General features: G+C 37.5%; 1 protein-coding gene across 3 annotated transcripts in view; it reads right to left on the bottom strand.

Moving 5' to 3' along the window:
* Positions 1-351: 351 nt before the first annotated feature.
* LOC118188338 (uncharacterized) overlaps positions 352-17,095 on the bottom strand; it is a 250,162-nt gene continuing 233,418 nt past the window's right edge. For all 3 annotated transcript variants that reach the window (XM_085807424.1, XM_085807426.1, XM_085807425.1), the window contains exons 9-10: positions 14,186-16,803; positions 352-534 (exon numbers count right to left, since the gene is read on the bottom strand). In XM_085807424.1, the coding sequence (XP_085663550.1) occupies positions 477-534; positions 14,186-16,803 (2,676 nt within the window). In that variant the 3' untranslated portion in view covers positions 352-476. The remainder of the gene's footprint in view (positions 535-14,185; positions 16,804-17,095) is intronic.

Raw genomic sequence — 17,095 nt, 5'->3', positions numbered from 1 at the left:
CGTCCATGAGATCACCAAGTAATTTTATAGCCATTCTGTTGTCAATATAGTGGAATATTGTTTCTGAAAGGAATGAATATAGATTATATATTTCCACAGAGTTCTCCCTCGGGCACAAAATGCTGATTAAATTTGAACATTTTTATTAAAATTTATTTATTTATTTATTTTTTAGAAGAATAGTTTTTAAAGAATATGTTCGAGTTCCTTTTCCATCTTATCTAACTAAAAGCAATAACTAATGATTATATATGTGCACATGTCAATAAATTTTATTCTTTCGTAAGTGTAAATACTACTTTCTTTAGTGATTTCATGTAATTATTACATCAGAGGAAAAACAAATAAAAGGAGATTGTCAAAAGAATTTTTAATAAACAAAGCCAATAAAATTTCAACACTCATTTACATTACAATAACAGGTAACAACATAACGAAGAATGTGGATTTATGAAGGTATAAATAAGAATGAGAGGTTAGTACAAAATTATTTCTTGTTGCTTCATAGTTTGGCTCACTCTGTACCTCATCCGTCTGGAAAAAAACAGAAGAAACAAATTAAACGAAGAAAGCGCTCTTTTACAATAAAATGATAACTTTCAATATAACCTTAAAGTTAACAATTAACTAAATAGAGGATTCAGAGAACACTAATACATGATTTAATATCCCGACACTCAGTCAGTTACAAATACGAGTGAAGGTAAGTACATAGTGATAGTTTGTACGACAGTTATAAATAAGTTTAATGATTAGTTACTGAAACATAACTTATTTACACAACGATTATTTATTACGTATTCTAACTATACCAGAGGTGGCCAACCTTTTTGGGAAAAACACCACTATTTGAAAAAAGAGTTTTCCAACATACTAAAAAATATACAAAAAATGAAAAAAATAGTATTTATATGCTGATTATGGAATTTTTACTAAAATAGCACATTTTTTTATGTAAGTCTGAGGAGTGGACATTTAAAAGATAATAAAGTAAATAAAACAAACGTACAAACTAAAGGTTCAGTCAGTTAGGTTACGTATTAAATAAAAATTAAAAACTAGAAACAATTCTAAATAACTATTAAACAGTCGGTATTTAATTAATGTGGTTTTTGAATATGTAGTTTTTTTACCAGGTCATCTACACTGCTGGCCATTAAAATTGCAACACCAGGAAGGAATGATCTGACGAACGTCAAAATCACATGAAAGGAAGAAGTTGGGATATGCAAATGATTAGTATTTCAGCGCATTTAAAGACGACGCAAGAGAGAGAAACGACACCTGAAGAACCGCATAAAAGAAAAGTTTAGTGGATTTCTCATTGGGAAAGTGCTTTGCAAGGTTGAAGATTGCTCACAATATCGTGTTATGCCTCGAATAAGAAGAGGAAATGCTTACCAGAAAGTTTGGAAATTCGATAGAGGCAAGATCGCTGCCTATCGAAAATGTAGATTAGCGTTCCGTGATATCGCCGGTCACAATGGTCGACATCAAAACACTGTCATGCGAATATGGAATCAATGGATTGCTGAGGGTCATACTGAACGATATGCAGGATCTCAACACCCTCACATGACTAACGCCAGAGAGGACATACATGTTGTGAGGTCAGCCCTGCAAAACCGTACGACCACATCACGGGTCATTAGTCAAGAAATGGGCATGTTTGCAGCACGGCCAGTATCAGCTCGTAAGGTGCGTCGACATTTGCATCAGCGTGGACTATCAGCAGGGTGAGCATTACTTCAGCTTCCCTTGACAACGCAGCATAGAGAGAGACGGCGACTCTTATGCGCCAAACGACAAAGCTGGGTGTAGGAGTGGCCCAATGTCTCTTTTTCAAACGAGTCGTCCCGGTTCTAAGTGCAGTATTCTGATGGCCGTATACGTGTTTCGAGTGTCCGAGGAGACCTCACGTCGCCTGCTTGAATTCGATATCGGCATAGGCTCTGCACCTGATAAGCATTACTTAATACAATTATTATAATAACTGGGCAGACAAAAACAAAATAAATATCAAAGATACTACAAATACGCTTAATCATAGCTGTACAGCTTAAATTACGTATTTAATATTTTCTCTCGCAAACATTTTCTACATTAAAAAAAAATATACTGTAAAGAAGCTGCACTGTTTGCAAAACCCCCAAAATGTTCTTGTTTCCTAAGCATGAGTGCAAAGCTAAAAAGGATATCACCATTCTATTGGGTTGAAACATAAGTAATGGCCGTTTATGTTGTGTTTAAAATTACGCGGTAAAAATAAAATGTATTGGCATAATGTTTTGTGTTATTCGAAAGAGAATCTCTCCCTCTACAAAATGGCGTGTTTGATTTTTTGGTTATTTTTCAGATCATTAAAATGGAGTGTCATGTCGATAAAAATAAGCATTTTCGACAGCTTCTTATTTTGCGTTTAATCGAGGCGCCAATGCTGCAGAAGTTGGCCGAGAGATTTGTGAAGTGTATGGAGAAGGTGCAATGCCTGAACGAACTGCAAGAAATTGGTTTGCCAAATTCAAAAATGGAAATTTCGACCCCGAAGACACTGCTCGTTCCGGACGACCAAATGAGTTTGATGAAGAGCGTTTGAATGAACTTTTGCAAGAAGACGCGTGTCAAACCACTCCAGAATTAGCCGAACGAAAGGGTTGTAGCCAAATGACTATAGTTCGACATCTTGGGTCTATGGGGAAGGTCCAGAAACTCGAATATTATTGACTAATTTATTGTTTTTTTTGTTTGCTAAAATAAAAATTTTTAAATTAAAAAAAGGCCATTACTTATGTTTAAACCCAATATATACCAAATATAGGCCCGGTGGCGCAGTGTCTAGCGCATCGCGCAGCAGCACCACAGGTCCGGGGTTCGATTCCCGGGGAGCGGTAATGTCGCTGAACACTGGTAGTTCGGTCCGAGGTTCGAATCCCACGAACGGGCTGGCTGCATGGGTGTTTTTCGTGGTTTTCCCCATGTGTAATGAGTATACGAGCCAGTTCCCCTTAGAAAGTCCTCCACGAAGGCATCTCTTCCTTAAGGCAGATAGCCCTCGAGTGCTTTGCCGTAATCTAATAAGCCAAACCAAATCGATTCCCGGGCTGGATAAGGTTGACTCAGCCTTTCATCCCTTGCTTTCCATCATTTGGGTCGATAAAATGAGAACTAAGTTCGCTTGGGGACTAAACAATGGGAATTCTGCGACAAGTTACCACTTATTCAGGACATGCGCTTATGCACCCCGCGCCCACGGTCAAGATAGTAGATGCACTGCAGGCCTTGGACCACTAGGGCTGTTACGCCACTGAGTTTAGTTTTATATACCAAATATACTGTAGCTTCTGTTAACCATTTGCGCTAAAAAGACGTGCCGCGTACGTCGAGATGCTTTTGTCTCAAACTGCGAGCGACGTTAACACCACGTCGATAGGCATTTATCGCAAAAATGAAAATAACGTGATGCACACGTCGCCTAACAACGAGATTGTTTATTTCTCGAGTTACAGCTCTGGATTGCACTCGCAGACGTGGAGCGGCGTAAATGTTATATTGTAGCGCACGGCACCGCAACCGTGAAGTTTAGTCGTAGCGCAAGTGGTTAAAGAAGCTAGAATTATTAAAAGGCATTGATCTGGAAATCTTATTGAGATAATGTCGGTAAACTGTTCACTGCTCTACTTAAATTAACCATAAAGGACGATAAAACATGTCACCTTAACATGTGTAACCCTTAACATGTCTTTGGAACACCGCTTGCTTTTAAGTAACTAAACTAGAACTCGTAGTGCTTGTTGCTTTCTACAGGAGGAAAGTTTGGGTAACGTGTAAACTGTGAGGCTAGTCACCTCTCACATTGAGCATGTCATAAATGGAAACATGAAAAAAAAATTGAGTATGTTTGAGAGAATCATATGCAAAAGCTAAATGCACAGCAATGTTCAAATGTATGTAAGTACTAGCGCTTATTTTATTTTAAAACTTTACTGTCCTCTCTTATTTTCCACTTCCGGCCAGAATAAACGCGGTTAGTTTTAGTTATGCAAATTGAGCTTGCAAACTGGTAAGTATTTAAGTTGTGGCTTTTAGCCGAGAAGGAGTTAGAGAGAGTTCTCGCTACCTTACCTCACGCGCGCTTTTCAGTCAGTTGCTGTCCACCTTTAAGGCCAGAATTTAGTCCGCTTGATACTGAAGACGTATTGCAGTTTTCCCGCATTCTGCGTACTATATACGTAAAGATTAAAAGGCCAAACTTCGCGGTACTAGTCTTTGTAAAGTATTTGAGTTTAGCACTTATTTAATTTAATTAGTTTTAGTTCTTACTTTTACGTTTCAGGCCATAAGTACTGGTCTCTGTATCCCGAAGCATGGGAACGTCAGCAAAATGTGTGAAGAATAAAGGGTCATTAAACCCTTCCCATTTGTGTCGTATCTTCTACATTTGCAGGAACATAGTTTTAAGTAAACTCCCTGTTCTTACTCAGGACTCCAGTATTTTCGCAAAGGCAATAAATAAGAAGAAATAGTAGTCCTGTTATGTTCAGCTAGCTGCGGCGCGCTCAACTCAAGACTACAATAAAAAGGACGGAGACGCAATTAAAGACATTCGCTGTAAGTACAAGAGAGTTCTTTCGAGAAACATGGTTAGAAGAAATCACCTGGATGACGTCACACGTGGAAGAATGATCGAAAAACTGAAGGAGGGGCGTAGTATGACCAGTGTAGATGAAGAGTTAGGAATCAACAAAAGTGTCGTTTCGCGCACTTGGAAAAAACCATAGGCGCAGCTGTTAGAAAAGTTGAAGGTGGCAGCCCCAGGAAAACAACTGCAGTGGATGACCGATATATCGTCGTGCAGGCGAAAAGATACCGAAACCAGTTAGCAAACGCTATAGCTGAACAACTGTGTACAGCTACGGGGCGACAACTGTCCCTGTTTACTGTATCCAGATACCTTCACAGAGGTCGCCTATTCACACGCCGTCCTGAACGCTGCATCCCTTTAAAAAGTTGGCCATCGGCGATAACGTTTAGAGTGGTGCAAGGAGCACAACTGAAGATCTCATCAATGGAGTCGTGTTCTCTTTATGGATTGAGAGTCGTTTTAGTGTCACAAGCGATTCTCAACGCCAGTTGATTTGGAGAAACCTCGGGACACGGTTTTATCCCAGTAACATCACGGAAAGAGACCGTTATGGTGGTCCTAGAGTTCCCGTCTGGAGAGGCATTATGCTGAACGGACGGACAGAGCTCCACGTTTTCGACAGATGTTCTGTAACCGGAGATCGCTATTGTCAGGAGGTGATCCTCTCCCATGTGCGTCTGTTCCGAGGTGCCATTGGAGCATACTTCGTTTTTATGGATGACAATGCACGGCCACACCGGACTCCTGCTGTTCAGAAGTTACTGGAAAGTGAAAATATCACTCGAATGGATTGGACAGCGTCCCATAGAGCATGTGTGGGATGCTTTGAGGAGACGGTTTTGCGGCACGATTACATCCTCCTGGGAACATCCAACAACTGAAGCAGATGCTGATTGAAGAATGGGCACTCTTACCTCAAGATCTGTTGACAATCTGGTACTGAGTATGGAGAGACGGTGCGAAGCACCCATTGCAGTAAGGGGTGGGCATATTTCATACTAAGGAACATCTGCTTCTTGTTCTTCCTCTTGTACAGACAATCATGTGTAACGATACTATGAGTTCAATAAAGCCTTTTTTTGTTTGATTCCGTACTGTATGGCATTGTATTCATTTTTGCGCTACTATGGTTTCATCACCGTTTAAATACAAAATGCTGTCTCTCATTTCTGAATTGCATGCCTCTCAGATAATTTCTCGTGGAGATACAGCAAAAAGAACACCTATTGCACACCAGTGTAGATAGAAGAAGAGTCCCAATGGAGAAACCCAGAAAGTACTAGCGGTGCAAAAAATTTACTGGAAGAAAATTCTAGAATTGTGCCATGTTGCAAGGAGAGCCATCTCGGTATGATGAAAACCAGGGATAGGTTAGGTCGTCATTATTATTCGCCAAACTGTTACAGAGAAATTGATTAATTTATAAGATCCTACGATGAATGTCAGAGAGCAGGAAAACCTAAACAAAAGGCTCCATTAAAATTTATACCAGTTACCAAAAAAATTAATATAGACGCGTGTAGTCCCTTACCTACTAGTGCGAAGAGGAATCGATACATAATAACTGCAATCTATTTGGCCTCGAAATACACAGAACCATACACATCAGAGATATATGATCGGTAACGGGAACGGACACACTTAGCTGCATCAGTTTTCTGAAAGAAGTTTAGTGCGATTTAGGGAAGTCATTCAAGAGCCACCTGACTTATGAGTTTTTTGACCGCTTTAGCAATGAAGTAAGTCATAGCTCAGTATTTATTGCATTCCCAGTGAAATCCGGTAGACAAGTTTCATAGGATCAACAAGAGTATTAAGGGTACTGTGCACAGATTCGAGAGTGTCACTTGTCTGCGTGTTTGCTCACGTTAAGAACAGTAACGATTCCATCGGGTTTTCATCCACGGAGTTAATGCTATGTAGGAATTTGAGGAAGTCGGAAGTTCTTCTGTATGAGCATTGGACTCAGCCGCCAGATAAGGAGAATATTGTAACAACACATGCGTTCGATATTATCAACCGCTTAAGAATCTCGAGATTTGACGGTAGAGAAAATGACGAAAGCGAAAAAGAAATGCAACGCCTGGTGTGACTATAATATGTTCAATTGAGAATTTAAAGAAGGTTATAGGGCGTTGATTTTAGTTACGACGCGACTTAATAAGCTGGCGGTGCCCTGGAAGGGCATAGACAGCATAGAATACAAGTTATTAGAGACTAATTAAATCGTGAGAGTAAAAGAGGGACGAGAGTGATCTCAAGTTTATGGTGATAATATTTTGAAACCCTACCATCAAAAACTCGAGACTGTAAATCTTCTAATAAGAGAGGAACGTAAGGAACAACAAGGAAAGCCGAATTGAGATGTTCCATCTTTGGGAAATGAGCTGGAAGTCTTCAATATTGAGAAAATTGTTTAAAACAGCGGTTTGGAAAACCGGTTGCTGGAAGCCGAGATAAATCAGCTAAGGACATTATTAAGATGTTATTTCAGAGTACTATCTAATACCGCTGGAAGTATCCACTTAGTAGAGCACGATATCGAGTTAACATAGATAAAACCAATCAGAGCTAGACCTTATATGGCATCTCAAATACAAAACGAGATCCCCCCAAAAAGAAAGAAGCAGAAATATGCTCAAGCTTAAAGTAATTCGAGATAGGATAATCAGATTACTCTTCTCCTATGATCTTAGTAGAAGCTTCCGGAAGAGATCCGAAACCCTGTATAGATTATAAATAACTCTGTGATTATAAGTTGAACTCTGTGATTCGGACTGAATTTTTTCTTTTGCCAAATACTGAACAGATACAGTATGTAGCCTCTGCCAAGTATGTAAAGGTGCTACATCTAGAGAAAGGATACTGACAAATTCTGTTGAGTGAAATGGCTCAAAGAACAGCTGCATTTGCAACGTTGGAAGCTGCTGACCACTTGAGATGCCTTTTGGGTTAATCAATGCACCTTGCTTCTTTAGGAAATTGAAACACCAGTATTTGAAGCTTCAAAAAATTATACAGAGACTCTCTTCCTATGGCCTTGATCTTTCTTAAGTGTAAGTTCCTCATGCTGCATAAATTAAATGAACCTTTACATCTTATGAATATAATGAAAAACATTCCACTTGTGAACTTAATAAGCTAACATGTTCCAGTACACCATTCTAAATATCTTTTTTTAAAAATTGTGCTGGTTTCTTGTCAACATTATTTTCTGTATTTTCAAAACCCTGAGCGATCAGATTCTTAATCACAATGTTTTTTGATGTTATGCTCAAACGATTTGACAGCGTAGGCATATCTTTAGTATTATTGGTACAGTTCATTATAACATTGCGTTCCCAGTACTTATTATCTCAAGTTATTTATCTGTTATTTTTACATCAAAATTGATGTTTTCAATTTAACTTGTGAATGTTGTATTGAAACTATATTGTAATCTCTTCCTATAACTATATTGTAATCTATATTGAATCTTGAATGTATATTCTACTAATATATATACTAATATCTTGAAACTATATTGTAATCTTAAAGTCCTAAATTATTGGAGAAATTGAACAATCCCTTTCCTAAATAAACATCCTAAATCATTATTTTTAATAAATACTGGATGCGAGGTGAATGGTGGAATTGCGCGGTGTACCATAATAAGTAAACTCTAGATACTTGGGAAAGTTTTAGTTGCTATCTCCTCAAACTTTCTTTGCAAACTATGAAGTCTGCAATTTTTTTAGGGTTAGTTAGTATGTGAAGGCATTACCAGTTGACCCATGGTACACAACTGGCGCCTCCTACCGTACTTTTACGTGTACCTTTAGGAAATTGATGGCCAAATTATTGAAGATTATGCTGTCCTTTATTTCGACGATGTCGTGATTTTTTTCTTCAAAATGGAAGGCTCGAAATGAAAACTGAAGCCCTTTAAAAGTATTTTAGAGAGATTTCATCAGGCTCAACAAAAAATCAAGCCCTCAAAGAGGACACAAAAATAAGTGTTGAATTAGATCCTCATCGGATGCTAAAGTGAATTGCATCTAGAACTTCCCAGACAAACGACAAAGATTCAAATGCATGCATTCCTAGGTTTCACTGGCTACTGTAGCCTAAGATTAAGCGAAGGGAGAGATTTCATGGGACGAAGACTGAAGAGAGCAATCACAGAATTAAAAAGAAAGTTAATCAGTCAACAAATGCTTCATACGCTTGATTTTGAGAAAGAATTTGTAATGCAATGTGATGCATCGGACGTTGCTTTAGGGGTTATCCTATCACAACGTACCAATGGTGAAGAGCACACTGTGCTGTGTCTTAGTAAGAAATTCAGTCCTGCGGAGAATAAATATACCACGATTGAACGATATTATGCAGCCATAATACATGCTTTAAAAAATTGCGATTTTTAACTCGATGGCCGGTCTTTTGTAATCCAAAAGAAACATCGACCTCTCGCATAGTTTAATTCTCATTGCAAAGCAGAGGTTACTGAGGTGGTCTCAACTTATCAAACCTGGAGAAGGAGCCGCAAATAAAAATATGAATGCACATACCTGCATACAGTTAGCGGAAAACGATCAATGAGTCATTCCTGAGAAGTCAACAGACTTAAATATTTCACTGAATTTTTAAATACTCTTACTGCATTGAGAAAAATATTTAATGTAATAAGGAAATGTGCCAAATTCTTAAAGGTTATTTTAATTTTGTGAAGACAGTAACTATTGTAAAATGTGTATAATTCAAAAGTACCCGGTACACAAGCTGAATTTAGAAATTTATAAGTATTACTTGACTGAGATGAAGCGAATATTGCAAATTCTTAATTTTTAGATCAGGACCAGTTAAAATTGTTAGTTAGCTGGTGTTAGAAATATTTATTTTTAAATTCTTTCTTCAGTATTGTTAAGAGAAAGACTCTGTAGTATTGTATTGTTATATGTAGGTTATTGTGAAAGTGCTTTGCATGATTGAGCAGAATATGCTTATTTGGCCATCAAAGGTATAATAAGCTAATTATCAAATAAGACACTGTGGGTAAATTACTATGGGAGAGCAGAAGGTGAGCATTTTCAGAGAGAAAAATTGAAAATAGGTAATATTAATTTTTTACAAGACAAAATAAAATTTACTTTATGTGCGTTCTAGCTATTTTATAACGTTTTCCAGTAAATTCAATGACATTATAACATTTGGTTAAAATGCAGTTATTCTCGTGAAATGTGGAATGCTTGTTATGAATGTGGAAGTGATGAAATATTTAGCATCTCTCCTAATAACCCAGTTACCAGGCATGCTAAAACATCAGTTCTGAAGATGTCAAGTATACCTAACTAGCTGCTTATTTCACAACGATTCTGCCAAACATAGCTTTCGGCTTTTGAAAATTTCAGCATCTATCCGATAATTTTTATTGAGAAAGTTTTATACTGGAGCTTATATCTTAAATCGGAATGTAAATATACGTGTAAGGTATACAATGTGAAAGAAAATTACTAATTTAGCAATAGTCCTATTTTAATTCCTCATTTTAATTTGGTTACACCAGCTTCCTGTCTTAAAACTAATTGAATCTGAAAATTAATCCACATTATGGCATTTGCAATGCGACGGCTTTTATCCAATCACCATTCAAAATTTAAACAAAGAGACTAACTGTATAAATAGCCTAGTTGCTGAATACGCACCTACTTTTTCTTCTCTCTCTTGCCCTGCTGGTGTGTGCCTCTTTGATTCGCTGCAATGTCTATTGTTTAAAGATGTGATAAGTCATGTAAAATTGTGGGGGTGCTTATCACACTCATAAATTATGTGTGATTGAAGATAAGTATCAAGAATGTCCAGGAATAAATTATGCATTGAACTCAGCAAGTTTGATTGCAAGTCCATTATTCCTTCTGCAAAACAGTTCAAAGCTATCTTCTAACATCAAGTTATCTACAGATAAATCATAACATACGCGTAAGATGGCTTCCCCGCAAAGCAGTTTTAGGGTTGACATTGCTATAAAATGGCAAGGGAAGGCAGGGTTGCCACATTTGTCGAGAAATCGCCCATTTGGAGACAAAATTGGCGATATACCATGGACGGTTGGAGAACCTTCTGGAACGAATTCTTACCGGTTTAGCCCAGAATGTTCTCGAACACAAGCCGAAAGCTATATAATCCCTGCTGGTCCGCAGTCAGTTAGTTTACCTCGTTGAGAGGCCGAGTGTGTGTGCCTCGCATAGAGTGCGAAAGAGTTAGTATCGAGAGTGTGCCTCGTCGAGAGGGCGAGTCAGATCACTGCGAGATAGTTAGTATCGAGTGCGTGTCTCGTCTAGCGAGTCAGTCCGTGCGGAGTCGATCGAGTTGACAGCCGGGCAGCGAGTGCCGAGTGGGCCGTCGAGTGCACCGAAGGAGTCTGTTAGTGTATCGCGGTTAGTGCATCGTCGAGAGAGCGTGTTGAGCTCCGGGAACGAGTGAACCGAAGAGTCGGGAGCTGTGCTCGTGTGTCGTCATGTGCATCGCGAGTTGTAGCGTGGACAGTCTCGAGAGTACGTGGAATTCCGAGAACGACCAAGCAGAGTCGGGAGCTGTCCTCTGGTGCTTCGCAGGAAGCTGTCTCCACCGTTATTGCCTGACAGTGTGAAGGCTGTGTCGCTGATTGTTCCAGCGTGTTTATAGTAGTTCATCGACGACTGTAAAACGTGTTTTGGAGATATCCTGACAAAACTGGTAAATAAAGTGTGTTTCATCAAGTGTCGTCGTTATTCACTCCAAATCTACGGACCCTGTACGAACGCGAAGGAAGAAAATAACGTAACAATATCTTTTTTCCCCCTCTCCCAAAATGGAGTCTTATTCACGGAATCTTCTAGAAACTGTATTCCAGAAAACGTTGGGAGGCTTCTATATTGGCATGCAGCCAACTCTTAATATTATTTTGATTAATAAAAAATGAAAAATATTTATAGTTTAAGTAATTTTTTGTACGATTACGAAATTGTGACTTTAAAATAATAAAACTTCAGACCATTCATCATAAGTTTTTTTTTTTTTTTTTTTCTTTCGATTTGGGATTATTTAATTATGGCAAAGCACACGAGGGCTATCTGCCTAAAGGGAGGGGTGCCTTCGTGGAGGACTTTCTAAGGGAAACTGGCTCGTATACACGTTACACATGGGGAAAACCACGAAAACTCCCATGCAGCCAGCCCGTTCGCGGGATTCGAACTTCGGACCGAACTACCAGTGTTCAGCGTCTTTACCGCTCGGCCGCTGGTAGGCTCTTTTTTTCAATTTGTAAACGTATAAATTACTTTTTTGAAAATTCTATTGGCACAAATGTAATAAAATTATATATTAAAGACCCTACAAATAAGAAAAAAGATCCTTCATTAAATGCAATCATTGAATGACATTTAATGAAGAAAAATAAACCCCGAACTTTTCTAATTTATTTACTTAGTACCCCTGTCAATATTCAATTTACCTCTCAGTGTAAATTGAATACTGACGTCAAAAATCGCAGAAATTAAATAACTCATCAATTTTTGTCGTATGGGAGTCAAACCGTTTGCATTTTACTTCTTATAACGGATGCAAAATTTTCCTAAATATAAAGTATAGGGACCGGAAGAAGACAGAAAAAGTTAGATTTCGTAATTTTTATAAAACTTATTCCTCTAAATTTAAAACTGCTCTTGGTATAGCAAGAAGTCGCCCAACTGCATATACTCCTCAGGGAAATGGCCAAGTAAAGAGGTATAATGAAATCATATGGAAAACTATCGATCTGGCACTAAAATTACAGAAAATGGCTATCGAACATTGGAAAAGATTTCTACAGCCCGTTTGCATTCTATCCGGTCACTCTTATGTACAGCAACAAATGACACATCACATGAATGTATGTTCATCCATGTTAGAAGATCTTACAATGAACACTTGTACAGACATTAGGTATTTTTTTGGAAGCAGGCAAGATGAAAAATATGCAGCGCCTTCGCCGGGAATCGAACCACGGACCTCTCAATTACGCGCTGAGCGTGCAGACCACTACACCACGAAGGCATGCCAAGAAAGTGGGAGAAATACCTTATATACTCCCCCTTTTAAAGGGCGACTGGGGTTTTTTTTTAGGGGACCCAATCGCCAAATCCTGGGTGAGGAGCATCATCATCCGACACCTTTTTAGATCGGGCGCCACTGTAGAGTCATTACGTTATTTTTTTAAAGCAGGAGTGGTGAAAAATTTGCAACGCCTCGGCCGGGAATCGAACCGCGGACCTCTGGAATACGGGCCCAGCGTGTAGACCACCACACCACGAAGGCGGGAGAAATACATTATACTCTTTACCTTCATGGTTAACACAATCCGTATTAATGAAGAACTGCACATGAGATAATAATGCAGGAAGTAGAACTCATTGAGGCTAATCCAGACTTTATACTTACGTTAAACTTCGAGATGGTAATGAAACCAATGTTTCTATATGATTACTGGCACCTAAAGGAGATACTCCTATACATGCCCATGATATAGGGTTAGATGCAAACCAGCAGCTTTCAGATATTTTTGCCCAACAGAATGACTACTGAAGCTCCTAAACTCACACCAAAAACTGTAAGAAAACAGAAGAGGATCGCCAAGGCAGTTGATTTACCATGCCCTAGCAAACCTAAGGCTTTCGAAAAGACTGCAAATGATTATTTGCATGCGAGTGAGCCCTAAAAGGCAGAGATATCAGTCTCCTTATCTGGCAGACTTTATGACTTTATGAATGTGGTATTACTATTTACTATTACTGGCGACATGATAATTATATTACATGGAATGGCAACAGTTATTCTTTGTTCAAATGACTTTCTCATAATGTAGCATTTAGCATTTGGTTTCAGTTTAGTTGATTTAGCAGCTGTTAGAGGAGTTTTATTTGAGCTTCTTTTGAAAAATGATTTACTACATTTACAACAAGCACATTTTGGAATTATTTGAGTTCTAGTGCTTTGGATTCTCCAACTAACTTGGTCCAGCCTCCATTCTTCCAACTGCATACTATTTTGAAAACTAAACCAAATAAAACAAACCGTTTTAAAAATTTATTCTAATTGAGGACACATTTACAATCGCAGTTATGAGTGTATTAACACTTTTCTGCAGCACACTCAGTTGACACATTCCTAATTTGCAGCATTCTAAAAGAAGTATTTTATTTAAATTTTATGCAAAACTGTTCAAGGGAGAAGTGATTTTTATTTTCCTCCCTTCATTATTCTTTAACTTTTCACTTTAATACATCAAATTAATGCATCTGACAATATGTTACACACACAGTCACTGAATTATATTAAGAACAGAAACAACAAGAAATTCAGGACTTTAAATGACAAGGATGAAAATATAATGAAAAAGACCTACTCACAGCAGCAACTTTTATAACTTTAGCATCTAAAATTAAACAGCCACATTGAAAACAATAATATAAAAAGAAAAAACTAAAAATTTTGAAGAATGGCACAAAGACCCATTTTAAACTTACATATTAAAGGAATCCTACATACCTGGAAGGTAAACAGTACTTTAGAGGAGGTTCGCCTGGTGGTGGTGTTGGCAGTTTCTGACAAACAATGGATGAATTAACTTGATCTTGGAAATATAATGGAAGCTGTTTATTAAGCAATGGGACTGATGGCAATGAAGAAACTCTTTGTAAACTCAGTTCATTTGGGAGCTCTGTCATTTCGGAATCCTTCTGATACAATCTATTTATGTTATCGTCCTCGTTGCCATTTGTCAGTGAAGGGAAATCTGACAAATGTTTGCTAATGTATGGATTTGGTAAGTGTGATGAACAGGCAACTGATACTGGTCGTTGCCGTCTTCTAGAGAAATTTAATTTCAATTCACTTTCATCTTTCACATATTTGCAGTCTGGGTTTTCCCTGCATCTACGAGTTACAGGCTTTGTATCTTTATTCTGTGTGCAATTTTCAAATGAAGACGAAGAGATTGAATTATTTTCCTGCTCGGTAACAATCAGATTCTCATTCTGAAAAACTGATTCACCTATGCTGCCCTTTAAATTAGAAATTTGCTTTATCGAAATGGCTGAATGCTCATTTTCTATGCAAATATTATTTACAGTTTCATGTTCTTTCACAGAATAAGGTTGTATGTTATCTTTCTCACATACTGCATCATCTTCTGATAAAATGATTTGAGGAATAGGTGCGGTTTCATGATTTTTGAATTTCAGTAACTGAACAGGAATTTCAGATGCTTCCTTTTGACATTCAAGAGTTTTTGAAATGTTAATCATCTTTTCTGTTGAATTAGACAAAGAACAGCTTTCCATTGTAAAAGGTTCAGTAGGATGTATTAGACTTTCCTGTTTTGGAGATTGAATATTCTTTAAAGACATATCCATTTGTTGAGGTGCATGTTCAAGATTATTTATATTTTCAGAGCTACAATTTTTTTCAAATAAATTGGAACATTGTTTGGGTGAATCATTCAGACATTCACAATGATTGTTCATATTCTTTGGTGTCATGTTGTTATTTTCTTCTAAATCTAGAGAGAAGTAATTTTGAAAAAAAGTACTCCGGCAAGAGTTTTTACCAATTATTTTTTCATTTACAGTGCTCTCAATAACATCTCTCACTTCGTTCAGAAAAGCAGTTGACGAATTTCCCTCGGAAATTACATTATTTTTCTTTCCAGCATGAAGCTGATTATTGAAAGAAACATTCAAATATATGGAATTCTTGGTTTGAGGAACAACTGCGTTTGATCGGTGCTGCTCTTTAGAAGCCAAAACAAAGGGATCAGACTTTTTCTCCATGAATGAAACATTGGTAACTTTTCCTTTTTGCCACATATCACTAGGACCTGAACGACTTCTCCGTAGTCTTAATCCGTCTGTTTTATGATTTGTTTTGTATTTATCACATACATTTTTTAAAATACCCTTCTGACACAAACTTGCTGACCTTTGAAGATGATTAATACAGCCTGTGTTAGTGTCTTTAGAACTAATTTTGGGTTCTTCTTTATGACAAACATTATTTACTTCTTGAATTAAAGGTTCATTCCATAAAACATCAGGAACAGTTTTATTTCCAGATGACATAGATGAAGTTTCGATATTTTCAGTTTGAACATCAGTAATTGATATATGAGGTAAAGAGGTTCTTCTTTCATCACTAGAAGACACAATCTCTTCTTTAACACCTTGCTTTGCTGCAACATTTCTCATGACATCAACTTCATACACATTTTCATCAAATGACGCCTGCTGCTTCAAAGGTGGCTTTAAATGTGATCGAATGAAAAGGGATATAGTTGGACAACTCCAGCAGCGGGGTAATCCTTGAGGTGTTTGCCCACTGTTGTCCAAACCACCTATACGAAGAAACCCACAGCCATTACTATAATCATTCAGACTGTTTCTAACTGTCACATTTGGTGGAATTTTGGCTGGATGAGATACAGAACGCCGTACTGGACGCCTACGTTTCGCACACTTTTCTACAGCTCTGTTTTCTTTTTTCGACATCATCCATTTTCCTTTAGAGGCCAAACACACTTTGTTTTCATCTCTCTGTGTGAAAAAAGAGCTAAATTTTGTTTGATCGTGATTTATAAATTCATTCTGCTTAGAATTTTCAATATAATCATTATTAAAATCTGCATCAGCAGCTTCAGTATAATCAAATGAATACTGCCATTTTGAAACTAATGTTAAAGCTAACCCCCCACCCTTAGTTACTTGCTGAACAGATGAAATATCATCCTCTGCTATAGCAAACTGTGAACTAAAAACTTTTGGTTGAGATTTTGTTTTTGCAACTTGTAAACGTTTCCGAGAAACTTTAGGTACTGACAATTTTGCTTGCACATTTTCATATTTGTCAGTTTTAGTCTCAAAAATATGGCTTCTATTCTGTTTTGCACCTGGTACTTTTGAGACACATTTATTCACCTGTCTTGGCTTTATGGCTTCATTACTACAATTCTCAGCAAATAACTGACAGCTGGAACAGTCATTATCATATCTTAAAAGAGATCCATCATTCAACTCATTCTGTACCCTATTAATTTCAGCAGAAGCAGGAATATTTTCTGTTTCAGACTTTTGTTCTTTCTTTGTAACTTCAGCAGCATGAGGTTCCAAACCCTGCATGAGGAGAGAAAAATACCAATTCAACATATCATATAAGATTAAATAGTTAAAAAGAGAAGTTTACATAGTAGAGTGAAATACCAATTGTATGATTCGCATTAATAAGTTTTTTACATTCATACATTATTTTCTCACAGGATTCATTTCTATTTATGTTTAAAAAAATTTCATTTTGTCATATAACATTGGCTACAGGTCGTTTTTCCATTGATTTATTTGTCGCTGTTTCTTTCTGCAGCTTAAATAATTTCTTCGAATGTCATATATTTCGTTCGGCGACATCTAG

This window comes from Stegodyphus dumicola, chromosome X1 (assembly GCF_044657685.1).
Source record: "Stegodyphus dumicola isolate Sdum_Otavi_A_Nest chromosome X1, ASM4465768v1".
Lineage (NCBI taxonomy): Eukaryota > Metazoa > Arthropoda > Arachnida > Araneae > Eresidae > Stegodyphus > Stegodyphus dumicola.
The sequence above is the reverse complement of the archived record's forward strand: the minus strand, read 5'-3'. Positions and strand labels throughout refer to the sequence as shown.